Below are 17,288 nucleotides of genomic sequence, written 5' to 3'. Positions count from 1 at the left end.
CTCCAGACTGTACATATTAAGTTCCTGAAGTCGCTCTGGATATGTTTTATCCCCTAAACCTCTTACCATTTTGTTACTCATCTCTGGACTCGTTCTATCTTATCAATATCTTTCTGTAAATGAGGTCTCCAGAACTTGACATGATATTCTAAATGATGTCTCACTAAAGATCTATATAGGGGAATCAGAACCCCCTTTCTTCTGTTTCATTGCCAGTTTCTCTTAAAAGGAATGGCGGCAGCACCACCGAGAGCCGATTGAAAAATCGGCTGAGATACCAACATTGTGGGATCGCTAGACACGTAAAATTAAAAGTCAGCAGCTACAGTATTTGTAGCTGCTGACTTTTACTTTTTTTGTGGGGGGCTGGAGCTCTGCTTTAAAATGTTACTAAACCCAGGACCCTATATTCACTATATCTGGTCTCACACAGAACATGGAAATGCAATTATTTTAGTGAATATAAACTAATTACCTTTTCTCAACAGCAGTATATAGCAGTCTTGTGACCTCTGTCAGTGTCCAGCAGAGCACTGATTAAAGCTCATTCTCCTCTGACTGTCCTATGAGGCTGAATGATCCCTTACTCTCTGTCTGGACAGTGCTGATTGGCTCTGTGCTGATCACATGGACCCTCGCCATCCCAAAAACAAACAAAAAGAACTCTCTAGCAATACACACCAAACTGAGTATGTGCAGAGTGCACCCAAGGCTCTGTACTATCAGGACATGGATTGGGAACTGTAGAAGAAGGAGAGGATCAGAGAAGACAGGATCAGCCTTTTTACAAACCTGTATGTTCCACAGTGAGTATAACAAACATGCTTTACTGCATATACAGACTGATTTTACTGTTGTGGGTTTACTAACACTTTAAAGTGGATGTAAACCCGATTCATAAAATTTGAGCTGGGCACATATATCTGTAGTGTTTGCTTATCTCTTGTCAAAGCACTGAGTCCCGTAGCTTTCTCCTGCTCCGTAGCTCTGTTATCAGCCTAATAACTTCTGTCAAGTTCTCCGACACAGGAGATCAAACTAGCCTGAAATTTGTGTTGTGGGAGGTTGCTATAAATAGTTTAGCAGAAAGCATGACTTGTCAGAGCAGAGCTCTGCACCTTTCTTTCTTCCTTTGCCAATGTAGGGGGGGTGTCTTTTCTCCAATCAGCTATATTGGCTGTATGCCAATAATCCACTCCCAGTGCTAAACAGGAAGAGAAAAATCTGTAACATGATGTGCACATTCTAAAGGATATATACAACTGAAGACAGTAGATATACATGTAAAACTTATGTAGGGAGATTTGTTTCATCTCTGTGTATCATCTGAGGCTGTTCACTTCACTGGGTATATGAGAGGGTTTACATCCGCTTTAAGCATGTAATACCAGTCGGCAGTTGTTACAGCTCCCTGAAACTGCAAGGTCAAATCCGGTAAGAATATGGTTCTTATTACAGGGCAATGCCTTTTTATGGACACCTAACCATCATACTCAAACTGGAATGCTCACTTCTCATCCAAACTCGGCCTTCTGTCTCATAACTTCGATCATTCCTTCGTTAAACCAATGTCATTCATCAGTCATCCTTTTCACATGTCCTAGAAACCTCATTTTCTTGTAACTCATCCTTTACAACTGTCAACCAAACCCAGGAAGAGTGGCAAAGGTTGAAGAAGGAGCAAAGAGGAAGACTGGCATGTGACAGAGGTATAATGGACAAACGAGAAGGAAGACTGACAAATGACAGAAATTTGAGCGAGGAGCGAGGAAAATGACGTACAAGCCGTTCTGGGACAAGGCTATCCAGTGCCCAGGGCAAAGATGCCAAACTGTGCCCCCACTTTCCTTAGGATTAGGGTCAGGGCCCCAACATCCCTGAGGCAGTGGTCCCTTCTGCCAACCCCTTGACCGGCCCTGCGTAAGTGACAGGTTTGGAGGAGAAATAAGGAGGAAAAATGACAAATGGCAGCGGTTTGCATGAAGAGCAAAGAAGAAGACAGACCAGTGGTGACTGGTGGTTTTTTCTTTTGGGGGGGCCTACCCCATCTAGGAAGCGTGTCCAGCGAGTGCCAGCTTTCTTCCTTCTTCCTCCTGTGGATCATGGTGACTTCCGTCGTGGATCTCCCTCCTCCTCCTCCTAGGCATCCGATAGGATCGCCTATCCTTTCAGACAATCGGGAAATGGGTTTCAGACTCGCGCTTCTGGATTGGGGGAGAGGCAATTCAGTGTTAGAATAGCGAATATTCATTCGCTATTCTAATACACCTGGGTGGGCTCTGAGCGCAATGCTCTGCGTCCGGAGCCCAACCTATTTTGAAGCCTATTAGAGCCTCTGGCTCTAATCAGGTACTTAAAAAAAAAAACCCATGCCGCGATGGAAAGGGGAGGCGGTGCCCATGAGCCCTTAATGGACGGGCTGCCCCTGTGACAGACAAGTGAGAGAAGTTTGGAAGAGAGGAAGTGAGGAAGACTGGCAAGTGACAGAGGTTTAGAGGAGAAATGTGGAAAATTGACAAATGACAAAGGTTTAGATGAGGAGCATGAAGGAAGACTGAAAAGTGGCAGAGGTTTGGAGGAGGAGCAGTGAGGAATGCTTACAAGTGACAGTAGTTTAGAGGAGGAACATGTGGAAAACTGACAAATGACAGAGACTTGGATAAGGAGCAAGGAGTAAGACTGACAAGTGACAGAGGTTAAAAGAGGGAGCTTTGAAAAAGACTGACATGTGACAAAGATTTACATGTGGAGCCAGGAGAAAACCTGACCAGTAACAGAGGATTGGAGGAGTAGTGAGCCCAGTTATATTTGCTAATGGACTGAGAGACATTTGAGAGGAGAGGATTCAAAGGAAAGTTTTGAACTGGGGACTGTACTTCTGTTTGTTACATTATTTGAAGTTTCTTCTTATTTTCTTGAGTGCCAGTTGTTATGTTATACTCTACCACACAGTCACCAATATAGCATGGCATGGCACTCTAAAAAATAGGGTTAAAATTTTGAAATTTCTTTACATGGTCTGGACAAGATTTAAAAAGTTTCCTCTTCTAGTTCCTTGTTCCCTTAGTCATTCTAAAGCCATTAAAGTGGCTTTAGAAAGTAACAAGGGGTCCCTAGCAGGAACACAGCATATCAGCACAATATCAGTGTATCACTTCCCTGTTGGAGCAGCTTCCTTGCAGGAATTCGCTGTCTCTCATTTCCCCCAATGCTTTGGCAGCAAAGTATGGTGGTTGTGCTCAGTCAGCAGCCTGAAGCTCACAATATTTATGGCAACTTATTAAATCCACATGATGTATTTCAGCTATAAACTTGTCCGGTGAGCTGGAATAGATAGCATATTGTAGGGAATACTGAGGACTGAGATTTATTGTTCTTCCAATGTAAAAAATAGCTTTCAAGGTGAAGTGACATGGGACATACCCACAGCCTAAAATTAGACAATGCTTATGAAAATTTACGTTTTTTTATTTCACTTCTTACGAGTAAATAGTATTGTTTGCTAGAATTGAACTAGTAAAAAGCATCTTGTACCACTCCTATATATCAGAATCTATAATTGTATAGCTTCATTTATCAAATATAATACAATGTGTACAAGTTGGTAATAATCATTTTTCTGTTGACTATTTGGCTATATTTATAAACTGAAAAATTACTGATTCATCATTCATTTGCTTCTGATTTGGAAGATTTGGATTTCATCCAAAACTCTCGTATACATTTGCTGGCGCTCATCCCTGCATCCAGCACAGCAAATTTATACAAGTCTAAAGAAAAGTGGGAACAAGTAAAGTAAACTTAACCTATGGGGACTGCTATTGCTGCCTTCTCCCCACCCTATCTTTTCCCCATTCACTCATTCACACTTGCCCATGCACTAAACCGAAGCGCACAGCTCCTTTTTGGTTCTTTTTTTTTTTTTTATTTCATATGAGCTGTTACATGCAAGGCCATCCAGAGAGGCGAGTCAAAGAAGTTTCTATGTAGAAGGTTCAACACGACAGGTTAAAAAGTTTTCTTTTAAAAAATAATTGCATTTGGAATGAAGAGTAGCCTTTTCCCCTCAATTTGATTTTACATGTAGATACATGTCATTCGTAAAGCTATCAAACACCAAAAGAAAGTTTACTTTTTAGAAGTGCTAAACTGCTATGCCTCATCCCTGCATAGCCTCTCACCAATTCCCTTTGGTAATGTGCTAGTCATGACCCCATCCTCTACTTGTATTACTTCGGAACGTGCTTTTCTTGGCCGCTATTGTCAAAATAAGACAAACATAACCTGATACCTATTTTATTTTCTTCCTTGCTAATCTATTGCACAGCTGTATGCCAATAGAAAGCCATTTTAACCCTTGCACTGCTTAAGCAGTTTGATAGAAAGTTGCCTTCAGAACATCAACTGCTGAAAATATTGTTTTATTGACCCCGGAATTATCAATGGGTTTTCTTTAGTAATGGCCTTGTTACTAAATTAAAGTGGTTGTAAACCCTTACAGACCACTTTTCGCTACAGGTAAGCCTATAATAAGGCTTACCTGTAGCTACCCAGGATATCTCCTAAACCTGTACGGATATCCCCTTTATTTGCATGTGCCGACATCATCGGCACATGCGCACTGACACAAACTGAAGCAACGCATGTATGTGCCGTTGCTTCAGTGAGTGTTCCGTTACCGCGCGCATTCGCGGGAGTGACGTCATCGCAGCTCTGGCCAATCACAGCGCCGGAGCCACGATACCCGGAAGTAACCCCCGGGAGTGATGTGGCCGGCCAGTGCTGTGTACGGGCACCGCAGCGAGGGCTTCGATCTCAGGTGAGTATTACATAATGAGCTCATTATGCCTTTGTCTTGCAGGTGTTTTTTTTTTTTTTAATGGGTTTACAACCACTTTAAGCTGTTTCAGTGCTTTAGAAACAATTTCCTCATATAAATTAAAGTGGGTCACAAAGATTCTCTATTTTTTGCTTTGCTTTGGATAGAGAAGGGTGGGTTAGATCATTTGTGAGTTTTTATAGCTGTCCACTCAATTCCTGTTCATATAACAGCCAGGGCACTGCCACAAGTCAAATATTTGAGGACAATGGAAAAATATCACTGCACCCAAAGGGTTATCTCACTGTTATCGCTATAAAGCAGGGATATGCAATTAGCAGACCTCCAGCTATTGCAGAACTACAAGTCCCATGAGGCATAGCAAGACTCTGACAGCCACAAGCATGACACCCAGAGGCATGATGGGACTTGTAGTAGAATTGTGCGCGTTCAGCTGAACTCACACAATTTTATTCCCGCTGTGAGTGTGAACCTAGGCTTAATGTGATTTTTCCAGTGTGATTGCAAGCACAGGTCTTGTCAGCAGCTGGTTTGGCAGTCAAATATTATCTATGTATTTTTATGACAAATCTTGCATTGAGCTATTGACTCCTCCACCAGTCCCTTCTAGATTCTTTAAAGCATTCTATAAAGGGATATACAAAGAATGCATGCTGGAGGGAAAAGAGGAATTTAAGCTCCTCAATAAAGTACATTGCTTGCATCTTAACTTCTTTATTACTTCCCTAAGAAAATTAAATGTGATTTTAGTTTATATTAGCTGCTAAAATAACAATGAGCAATGTTCTTTCCCATAGGTCTGGAAGTGTCCTCCACCACTGGAATGAGATCTATTACTTTGTAGAACAACTGACAGAAAGGTTTATCAGGTATGTTTTGTCTCTTGTCTTACAGTTGCTGCCTCTGTGCTCTGCTCTCCTTCTGTTTTACTGTTTCTATTATTGTTATTTAATTGTTAATGATAATGTTAATAATTGACATATCTCCTTGATCTCCCATGTACACAGTAATATAAATGTTTCATATACACAAATCTGTATCTATCTATCTACAGTATCTCACAAAAGTGAGTACACCCCCTCATATTTATGTAAATATTTTACTATACCTTTTCATGTAACAACACTGAAGAAATTATATTTTGCTACAATGTAATCATACTGCGGCAGGTCGGCACGATCCCGCGAACTGTCGCAGGTGTATGTGGGCTCCTTTAAGTGGGATAGCAAGCATGCGCCCGCTGCATTGCGGGGGTGCCGATGCTCGTGGCTGGCGGTCGCGTTAACCGCCGGCCGCGCGCAATCGTGGGCATGAGAGACAGAACAGGGACATGTGTGTGTAAACACACAAATCCCTGTTCTGCGAGGAGAGGAGAGGCAGATCATGAGTTCCTAATAGGTAGAAACCATGATCTGTCATCTCCTATAGCCAGTCCCCTCCCCCCACAGTTAGAACACACAGTCAAGGAAGACAGTTAACCCCTTGATCGCCCCTAGTTTTAACCCCTTCCCTGCCAGTGACACTTAAACAAGTAATCAGTGCATTTTTATAGCACTGATCGCTGTATAATTGTCAATGGTTTTAAAACAATGTGTCAAAAGTGTCCGATGTGTCCGCCATAATGTCGCAGTCCTGATAAAAATTGCAGATCGCCGCCATTACTAGTAAAAAAAATTAAATAAATATAAAAATGCCATAAATTTATCCCCTATTTTGTAGATGCTATAACTTTTGCGCAAACCAATCAATATACGCTTATTGTGATTTTTATTACCAAAAATATGTAGAAGAATACACATTTGAACTGAGTTTACTAGCAGTGAGCATGGTTAAACCCAGTTAACGCAGTAAGAATGTTCTTGATTGCACTCTAAACTGAGACCCCAGCTGTGGGTATCTGTAAATGATCTTAAGCGGGGTTCATCTAGAAGGAAATCGCAAAGTGCCTGGCGCCTAAAAGTTAATGTTAGCCGGCTTGCGTTGGGGTCCTTCTTTAGGTGTTGCATGTAAGTGGTCCCTTTAAGAGTGTTGGCATAGAATGGTGGGTGGGCTGCCAAATAGGAGCAGTCTCCAATGTGTTAGCAGTGTTTAGCGGGTGTTTAAAGCATGTGATTCAGCTCACCCCTCCTGGCAGGTGACAAGTCTGGTCCCAAAAGGTTTGGCGTTCAACAGGTCCCAGCCATCAGGTCCTGTTGCCCCAATCTAATCAGATCCTTACACGGGGTGCAACCTCTCAGCTTTGATCTCTCTCTTAAAATCTTTGTGGGCAGCTTTGGCAGACTTATATAAAATATAATTCACGCTTAAAAAGGAGACACAGCGAGTGAATTATGTAACCGATTGAACACTAATGCCCCGTACACACGGTCGGACTTTGTTCGGACATTCCGACAACAAAATCCTAGGATTTTTTCCGACGGATGTTGGCTCAAACTTGTCTTACATACACACGGTCACACAAAGTTGTCGGAAAATCCGATCATTCTGAACGCGGTGACGTAAAACACGTACGTCGGGACTATAAACGGGGCAGTGGCCAATAGCTTTCATCTCTTTATTTATTCTGAGCATGCGTGGCACTTTGTCCGTCGGATTTGTGTACACACGATCGGAATTTCCGACAACGGATTTTGTTGTCGGAAAATTTTATATCCCGCTCTCAAACTTTGTGTGTCGGAAAATCCGATGGAAAATGTCCGATGGAGCCCACACACGGTCGGAATTTCCGACAACACGCTCCGATCGGACATTTTCCATCGGAAAATCCGACCGTGTGTACGGGGCATTATAATGCACAAATAGTGTTGCTTGGACTTTTTAGCACTGGACAATTATTATGTTAATTTAGGATCACTGGATAATATTGGAATATCTAAGATTATTAGTCTTTTATTAAGAAAGTTCTTTTTATTCAATTTTTTTGATGTTCATATAGTATTTTATTAATTGTATACATTGGTATATCACAGCAACGCAACACTTTTCATTTATTTTTGCTATTTTATGTGAGGAACACAGATTCAGTAATTGCAGCAGCTGTCAGGTCAACACAGATTAAAGAGGTTGTAAACCCTCACTGAAAAAAAAAATCTGCAACACAACATCGCATACTAGCTCATTATGAAATACTTACCTTAGAATAAAGCCCTGCAGCGGCGCCCACACATCGATGACACGGCCGTCATCCTCCCTGTGTTTCCTTCCGGGTTTGCGGGCTCCGGCACTGTGATTGGTCGGAGCCGCAATGACATCACTCTCGTGCGTGGAAACCACTGGTCACGGCACAGGTCCTGAAGAAACAGCAAAGGTGGCTGTACCTTCAAAGCGCACGCTCCGATAACATAATTGCCGCAGTATACAGTAAATATCTCCTAAATGGTGCAAGTTTAGGAGATATTTACAGTACCTATAGGTAAGCCTTATTATAGGCTTACCTATACAGTTGGTACAAACAAACAAGGGGAGTTTATTTCCTCTTTAACACTTCAGTTTTCATCACACTCTTTGGCAGTGCACAGGTTTTTTCTTTTAGCTTTGGCAGACTCACATGCAGATCCATCCCCTCTCTGGTATAGGTGGACAGGCACAGAAGTAGGTTTGCTTGGCTCCTTTCCTTGACTCTGGTCCCACGATTTCTGGGCACAGACCCTGATAATAGGTCTGTACCCTTAGCTCTCCTCTCTAGACTAACCCCCCTCCACAGATTTGCCTGGGAAAATATGATGAAGCTCTCTGCCCGAGAAGAAGGGATCTGTGGAAACTGGAGTCCAGTAGCCATTAATCTTCTTTCACAAATCTAATGAAGGGCACCTTTAAGGACTACAATTCTCATGAGGCTCTGCTGCACAACCAGTTCCTTTCTGCAGCTTTGCCATTTGCCTTTTCGCTCTTTTCCTCTCATTGGTTCCAACCCACTCTTCAAAGGGGGGGGGGGGGATAAAAGCGAGCGGGAAATTACACTGCCCACTCTACACAGATCCAGCCTGGCTTTTTGTGTATACAGTGTACCAGCAAGGAAGGCAGAAGACTGCGGAGCCAGCTGCATCTCTCCCTTACAACAGCCCACAGGGGAGGGCGCAATAGAGTCTGTACACTCACGCTCGCAGCTGCCCAGTTCAGCATCCCTGCAGGGGGGGAGGGGGCAGAAGAGCGACGGGGGGTGGGGAAGATGTTCGACTGCCCCAACTACATATCTATCTATCTCTAAAAAACAGTAAAAACCCTTAAGATTGCAAACACCTCTTATACAGGCGGTTAGGCTATGTTAGCCTGTGTTTACATGCATATTTGGAGAGGAGCGTTTACAGGCAAAAAAAAAACCAAAAGCGCAACAAAGGTGCATTTGGCTAGAAGCATCGAGCATTATTGGCCATAATGGCTAGAATAAATAAATGTTCTTCCAATTAGAATGCGTTTACACTCAACACCATGTGTGCACATACACATGTAACATTAGAGGTATTTTTTCTGGCAAGTTCTGTCAGAAAAAAATTGAGCATATTTTGGGCACATATTCATACTCCCATGTACATGAGGCCTTAAAGTTAACTATAGGCAGATTAATTCAGTTATGTAATAATTAAAAAAAAATAATGAAACTAGTTTAGTACCTCTATATGTGTTGATATCAGACTCATGAAGTCTCCTGCACAGACTGGGAGGGGCAGAACCCTGGAGCCAATAAGGCTTTATTATGCCGCGTACACACGAGCAGACTTTGACTGGACTGATCAGACGGACCGAGTCCGGCGGACAATCCGATCGTGTGTGGGCTTCATCAGACCTTCAGCGGACTTTTCCAGTCGAAAATCTGACGGACTTTAGATTTGAAACATGCTTCAAATCTTTCCGACGGACTCGAGTCCGGCCGAAAAATCTGCTCGTCTGTATGCTAGTCCGATGGACGAAAACCCACGCTAGGGCAGCTATTGGCTACTGGCTATGAACTTATTTTAGACTGGTCGTACGTCATCACGTACGAATCCGTCGGACTTTGGTGTGATCGTGTGTAGGCAAGTCCGTTCGTTCAAAAGTCCGTCGGAAGTCCGTCAAAAGTCCATCGGAAAGTCCATCAGACCAGTCCGGTCGAAAAGTCTGCCCGTGTGTACGCGGCATTAGAATGCACATGAGCTGACAAAAAGAGGGAACAGAGTTGGTGACTCGTGTGCTGCTGCTCGTTAATGGTCCAGTCAGTAGGCTAAAGGTTCTCCTCAATTAGGCTGTGCTAGGATGATACACAAAGCCTTTAGCAGGTAAAACAAGGCACTTACTGTATATATCTCTTTCAAAAAATGTTTTTTTTTTATTTACAGCCCACAACTCAGAATGTCCTTCATTGTCTTTTCCACGAGAGGCTCAACCCTAATGCGTCTGACTGATGACAGGTGAGTACCGAAACAACATGGCATAACGGAATAAAGTAAAGGTGGGGTTGGGGGTGTGCATATGCATCTAAATATTAAAAGTTAATGAAACTTTCATCTAATATTAAACTACCTTTCAACTTCTCAACCTAACCTAATCTTTTGACCTAGCACAATGGGTACACACTCTTAAGCTGGACACATCTGGTCCTCTCAGTACACACAGAATAAGGTCCCTGACGATAACAACTCTGGCAAACAGACGGCATCAGAAGTCTCAAAAAAATAGCCATGCTCTTGAACAAGTGTAATATATGTAGCGCTGATAGATTTTTATCTACTGCTGATAGGTAAATCTAGTGGGTTACTTGTTAGGTGAAGTTAGGTTTGCCTCTGTTCCAGCTTGGCTGAGTTGCGTGTGATCCTACACTGCGCCGGTATATGTCGTTGTCACCATGGGCTGGTGTTGGAAAAGCAACGTGTTGAAGCATATGAGTTCTCCTCTGTCCCGGGGACAACTCGGTGGAGGTGGTCCTCCGAGTTGCATTCTGGGAGAGGGTATTTATGGGACAGACGCCATGTTTAGGGGTTCGTTTTCAGCCACCTGCTGGCCCGCCTGGCCGAGAGGTATGCATTAGGAATACCACCTTGTGGTCCTCCGTTCTGGAGGCCCACGTCGCTGCGGCGTGTGGGTGGGCCCAGAAGCCTGTCTGGGGCCTACCACAGCGGCAGAGGAATGGTCCTGGGCTGTCTATCCTGTGAGAAGAAGCTAGACAACTGAGGAGATCCCAGGGGAGGACCCGTCATCGAAGGATCATGCAGAGTGCTGGTCTGGAGAGGGGCCTGGTGACTCAGTTGGGGGACGTATCCTGAAGTAATCTTACTGCATAGTACTGCTGGGTTGGCTTAAAGGTTCAAGTGCTGTGTCTGATACTCATCGTAAACCATTAAATCCTGTGGCAGAGGATCGTACGGGTTTTGTTCCAAACAAGTCTGTGGCAGAGACTTTTGTTCGTGCTACGTACTGGCTGCTAGGCAAGTGAGAGAGACCTATCTAGGAGGGCTAAGATTGAATCACACAAGGGGAGGTCATACAACTACAAGTGTTCAATTCCTAACAACGTACTACAGAAATACTACAGGAAAGGTATTTGAGCTTCCCTGCAGTTTTCCTTCTACCTCTTTCCTGCTACTTCCTTTATTACCTGTTCAATAAAGCATTGGAAAACATACTCAGGTGTTTAGAGCTTACATCATCCAGAGGTAAACTTAACGAGCCCCTAGACCCGGTGCCGGCGAAACAGAGGTGGCGGGAGTGAAGGTAACAGCCCGTTTTAAACCAGCAGCTCCACCAAGAGTTATTGCTACATATAGTTTTATATCACACTTGTCCAAGAGCATGGCTATGTCTTGTGAGACTTCTGGTGTTCTGTTTGACAGGGTTGTAAAACATTACCCTGAATAAATCTGCCTTCTAAAATATAATTCTTCTCTCCAAGCAGCCAAACAAACATATTTCATCACTTTCATTAATACCCTCTCATCCAGTCCTTGTCAACACTTTTCAATTTTTAACTCTCTACTTTGCCCCCCCACTACCTTCACCCGCTCATTCACTGGCCAGGACATTTCCAATCATTTCAAAATCAAGATACATGCAATTCCTGGTGAGCCCTGTCTAGATATCACCCCTACTTAACATACCACGTGTACCACCACATTCAATACTTTTCTTCTTTTGACCCTGTTAAGGCAGAGGAGGTTGCTAAACTTTTCTCTGATGCCCACCTAAGCACCTGTCCCCTGAACCCCATTCTCTCAAAACGACTCCATTTACCCTCTTTCTGGATTTTACACTCTGTGAACAACAATTTCAGTCTCTCCCCCTCTATTGCCATCTTTCTCTCCCCTCTAAAACATGCACTGGTCACCCCCATACTTAAAGCTGAACTCCAGGAAAAAAATTTGAAGGAACCGACGAATGTCTTTCCAAAGCCTGGAGCTTTGGACAGAAGAGAACAGTGCTAGAGTAAGGGATAAGGTAAGTAATACACATTATCCCAGAACCCATTGACTAAATGAGCATTTAATCCTTGCACTGCAGAGGGACCCCACTGCAAGGGTGGATTTTATCTTTTTAAAAAGCCCTCAATGGGCCCCCAGCAGTCTTAACAACTTAAGATCCAACTTTTTTGCTCCTGCTCACCTCCAAACTTCATAACATCTGATCTCTGACTCTTTAAACTGCTACATCACCTTCTTGACCCTTTACAGTCTGGCATTAGCCTACAACACTTTACAAAAACGGCCCTACTAAAACTCCCTAACAACTTTCCAACTGCAAAAACCAATGGCTACTACTCTTTACTCATACAAATAAACCTTTCTTCTGTCTTTGATGAATTTGACCACCCACTCTTCCTTAAACAATTCCTCTACTTTGGCCTCCAAAACTCTGCTTTGTTTCCCAAAACAGGCATGACATTAGTGGATATGTTAGCACTGAACCTGAATTGTCAAGCCATTAAATGTCTGGTGTTGAAGCTGATCACATGTATAACACCATGGCAACTGCAGATCAAGTAAAGGCTAAGAAGGCAGCTTCCTTGGCTGTAAAGGACAGGAGGGTTTAGGACCCCAACACTTCTAAAAGTGTCAGATTCTTGTTCTGCTCTGCTCAGTGATTCGATGCACAAATCTGGGTAGCCAAATGTCCAGCTGCCTTGAAATAGTATTCGCATCCCTTTAAATTTTCCAAATTTTGTCATGTTACAACCAAAACCTAAATATATTTTATTAGGATTTTATGTGATAGACCAACACAACGTGGCACATAATTGTGAAGTGGATGGAAAATATTAAATGGTTTTCCAATTTTTTTATAAATAAATATCTGAAAAGTGTGGTGAGCATTTGTATTCAGCCCCTTTTATGCCCTGTACTCACGATCGGACATTGATCGGACATTTCGACAACAAAATCCATTGGATTTTTTCCCAACGGATTTTGGGCCAAACTTGTCTCGCATACACAAGTTGTCGGAAAATCCGATCGTTCTGAACGCGGTGACGTAAAACATGTACGTCGGGACTATAAACGGGGCAGTAGCCAATAGCTTTCGTCCCTTAATTTATTCTGAGCATGCGTGGCACTTTGTGCGTCAGATTTGTGTACACACGATCGGAATTTAAATGATAGGATTTTGTTGTCGGAAAATTTTATATCTTGCTCTCAAACTTTGTGTTTCAGAAATTCCGACGGAAAAAGTACGATGGAGCCCACACACGATCGGAATTTCTGACAACACAAACCGATCGCACTTTTTCCATCAGAAAATCCGACAGTGTGTACAGGGCATTACTCTGATACCCCTAACTAAAATGTAGTGGAACCAATTGCCTTCAGAAGAAGTCACCTAATTAGTAAATATAGTCCACCTGTGTGTAATTTTATCTCAATTTAAATACAGCTGTTCTGTGAAGCCCTCAGAGGTTTGTTAGAAATCCTTAGTGAACAAACAGCATCATGAAGGTCAAGGAACACACCAGACAGGTCAGGGATAAAGTTGTGGAGAAGTTTAAAGCAGGGTTAGGTTATAAAAAAAATCTTTAAAAACTGAAAAACACCCTGTGGATGACTAGTGGCGCTATATGCCTAATAAATAGAGTGAAATGACCAATCAATACACTCTTACTGAAGAGTAATCTAATCAAACTGGTCTTATAGGGTTCCAGTCCACCCATAAACATATAATAAACTAGTGTATGGAGTGATGAACCACAATACACTTCCCTAGTGTGGTGTAACCCCCACTTGGGAGACTGCAAACCTAAAGTGCTAAAAATGTGTATACAGCAAATTGTCAAAAATAAAAAAACATTGAATGATACATTTCAAAAAATGACATTCATTGACATAGTGAACACAATGATCCGCCTTAGTGACTAGGCTTCAGCATAAAAAACGAAAAGCCAGATGAAAACAAATAATAGTGATAAGTCCACAATATATGTGTATTCGTGCCAACGAGAAAACGAGAAAAAGAAGATATTCCAAGTGAGTGTCTCTATTTCATAATCCTGTGCCGTACTGTCCACCACACCTCAGTGACATGAATCCACTCCCTTACGAATGGCAAACTCACCAGCTGTTGAGGCCTTACACTCTCGTGTTTGGCCGGCCAAGGCTTTAACCCACTATCATGGGGGTTACCATGTGAGCACAGTCATCCACTACTCAATGTGCCGAACACCATTCATGGGATGAAGGTTCCACATAAAGAATAAAAAATGCTCCAGATAGTGTATTAACGTTTAAAAGATTTAATCACAAACTGAAACTAAAACCAATGCACTCACATGATCCATAAAAATAATGGGCATGATACTTCACAGCATATCACAGCAGGCAGGGTAAATGTAGTCACAGCACTTCACAGCAAGCAGGATAATGTAGTAACACATGAAGCGAAACATTAGAAACACTAGAACCACTAAAAGGTCATGGCGGACCCAGGGAGTGTGGAGCGTGAAAGCCTGCGGGTCACCTCACCGGTTCGCTGCTGGCGCTTCCTGGCCACTCACAACCAAACTCCGCTCACTCCGCCCCCTCTCCTCCCTCGAATATTAGTAAGGGAACACACCAGACAGGTCAGGGATAAAGTTGTGGAGAAGTTTAAAGCAGGGTTAGGTTATAAAAAAATATCCCAAGCTTTGAACATCTCACGGAGCACTGTTCAATCCACCACCTGAAAATGGAAAGAGTATGGCACAACAGCAAACCTACCAAGACATGGCCATCCACCTAAACTGACAGGCCGGACAAGAAGAGCATTAATCAGAAAAACAGCCAGGAGGCCCATGAAGGAGCTGCAGAGATCCACAGCTCAGGTAGGAGAATCTGTCCACAGGACAACTATCAGTCGTGCACTTCACAAATCTGGCCTTTATGGAAGAGTGGCAAGAAGAAAGCCATTGTTGAAAGAAAGCTATAAGAAGTTCCGTTTGTAGTTTGCGAGAAGTCATGTGGGGGACATAGCAAACATCTGGAAGAAGGTGCTCTGGTCAGATGAAACCAAAATGTAACTTTTTGTCCCAAAAGTAAAATGCTATGTGTGGCAGAAAACTAACACTGCACATCCCATACTGAAACATGGTGGTGGCAGCATCATGTTGTGGGGATGCTTTTCTTCAGCAGGGACAGGGAAGCTGGTCAGAGTTGATGGGAAGATGGATGGAGTCAAATACAGGGCAATCTTAGAAGAAAACCTGTTAGAGTCTGCAAAAGAGCTGAGATAACAACCCTAAACATACAGCCAGAGCTACAATGGAATGGTTTGGATTAAAGGATATTCATGTGTTAGAATTGCCCAGTCAAAATCCAGACCTAAATCTAATTGAGAATCTGTGGCAAGACTTGAAAATTGCTGTTTACAGACGCTCTCCATCCAATCTGATAGAGCTTGAGCTATTTTGCAAAGAAGAATGGGCAAAAATTTGACTTCGTAGATGTGCAAAGCTGGTAGAGACATCCCCAAAAAGACTTGCAGCTGTAATTGCAGTGAAAGGTGGTTCTACAAAGTATTGACTCAGGGGGGCTGAATACAAATGCACGCCACACTTTTCACATATTTATTTGTAAACCATTTTGAAAACCAATTTATCATTTTCCTTTCACCTAACAATTATGTGCCACTTTGTGTCGGTCTATCACATAAAATCCCAATAAAATACATTTACGTTTTTGGTTGTAACATGACAAAATGTGGAAAATTATAAGGGGTATGAATACTTTTTCAAGGCACTGTACGTGTCCATCAGGACCTGAATAACGTACAAAATAAATGTGACAATTTTGTACTTCCCAGAATAACATTACTGTTCCATAGCTATTCCACAGCAGATTCAATTATTTAAACTTTATTATAAACAATTACCCTGATGGATTGATGTTTTTTTTCACAGAGACCAAATCAAGCTAGGCTTGTCAGAGCTAGAGAAAGTTCAACCAGGTGGAGATACCTACATGCATGAGGGAATTGAGAGGGTAAGGAGCAAGTGTTGACTATTGCACTGGAAAACCTTTGTGTTTTAATGGCATGGGAACTCCCTCTCATAATGTGTTGTGTTATTATATGTAGTGGTAATTACAAATTTATTAGATGAAGTCACTGTCACTTCTCACATAATCCAATATTATAGGGGCTGTGACTTTTTTATTTCCAATGGGAGAGTTTTATTTTTCCACATCTGGGGTAGCAACTACTTCATATCTAGCAATGTGACATACATTACTAACTTGCATGTCCACCCCATCAGAGAACATAAAAAACAAACATAATGTCAATACTAATTTTGCTGTACTATACATTTTGTCTTAATGTATGTGTTTTATTTTTCTTACTTTACTGCTTTATATAGGGGTTCCTTATTATTGATATTACAAAACACTTACTATATTCCTTCTATTACTTTTTCTTTTCAGGCATTTCTAATCTTCTCCCTCTGTTAGCATGCTGTTTATGCAGACAGAGGTGCTACAACCATTCTCATGCCACTAGGTGGTAGTGTGCCTTATGTTTAATCCTTAAATAATGTAATGTTTTTCATAGAGGAACCAAATGGTTATGATGTAATTCCCTGCCTCTGAGTTCCCTTTGTTTACAATAAACTACAAGGGTTCAGCCAGGCGTCCATCAACATCTTGTCATATCTGCAACAGCTTTCCAACAGGTTATGTGCCCAGACAGAGCCAAAGTACTAAACACCACTACAGATACATGCCATTTTCTTTGAAAATGAACCTTTACCTCATTTGCTAAGTTCTGTAGCAACTGCAATTGCAGAGCCCAACTTCACTTTACAAAGTGCACAGTCTATTTGCCTTTAGTAAATCAACCTCTAAGTGTGTGAAAAAATAGGTAAAACCTATAGCCGCGCACCCTGGATAAATAATTAACAACAATGATATTGATAACAATAATAACAAATAATAAATAGAGCAGCTCGTAGTGAGACCAAAGGTCTAAATATGTGACAAAGAAACTTAATAATATTCCATACTGCGCTCATAAATCATGTGTAAAT

At 42.2% G+C, this 17,288-nt stretch overlaps 1 protein-coding gene across 1 annotated transcript in view; it reads left to right on the top strand.

Annotated features, from left to right (window-relative positions):
* ANTXR1 (ANTXR cell adhesion molecule 1) overlaps nucleotides 1-17,288 on the top strand; it is a 284,719-nt gene that overhangs the window by 81,573 nt on the left and 185,858 nt on the right. Inside the window, exons 2-4 of the mRNA XM_073622022.1 lie at nucleotides 5,638-5,709; nucleotides 10,153-10,224; nucleotides 16,167-16,248. Coding sequence (XP_073478123.1) covers nucleotides 5,638-5,709; nucleotides 10,153-10,224; nucleotides 16,167-16,248 — 226 coding nt within the window. The remainder of the gene's footprint in view (nucleotides 1-5,637; nucleotides 5,710-10,152; nucleotides 10,225-16,166; nucleotides 16,249-17,288) is intronic.

Source organism: Aquarana catesbeiana, linkage group LG03 (assembly GCF_042186555.1).
Source record: "Aquarana catesbeiana isolate 2022-GZ linkage group LG03, ASM4218655v1, whole genome shotgun sequence".
Classification (NCBI taxonomy): domain Eukaryota; kingdom Metazoa; phylum Chordata; class Amphibia; order Anura; family Ranidae; genus Aquarana; species Aquarana catesbeiana.
Note: the sequence above shows the minus strand (reverse complement) of the source record. Positions and strands in the feature narration are given on the sequence as shown.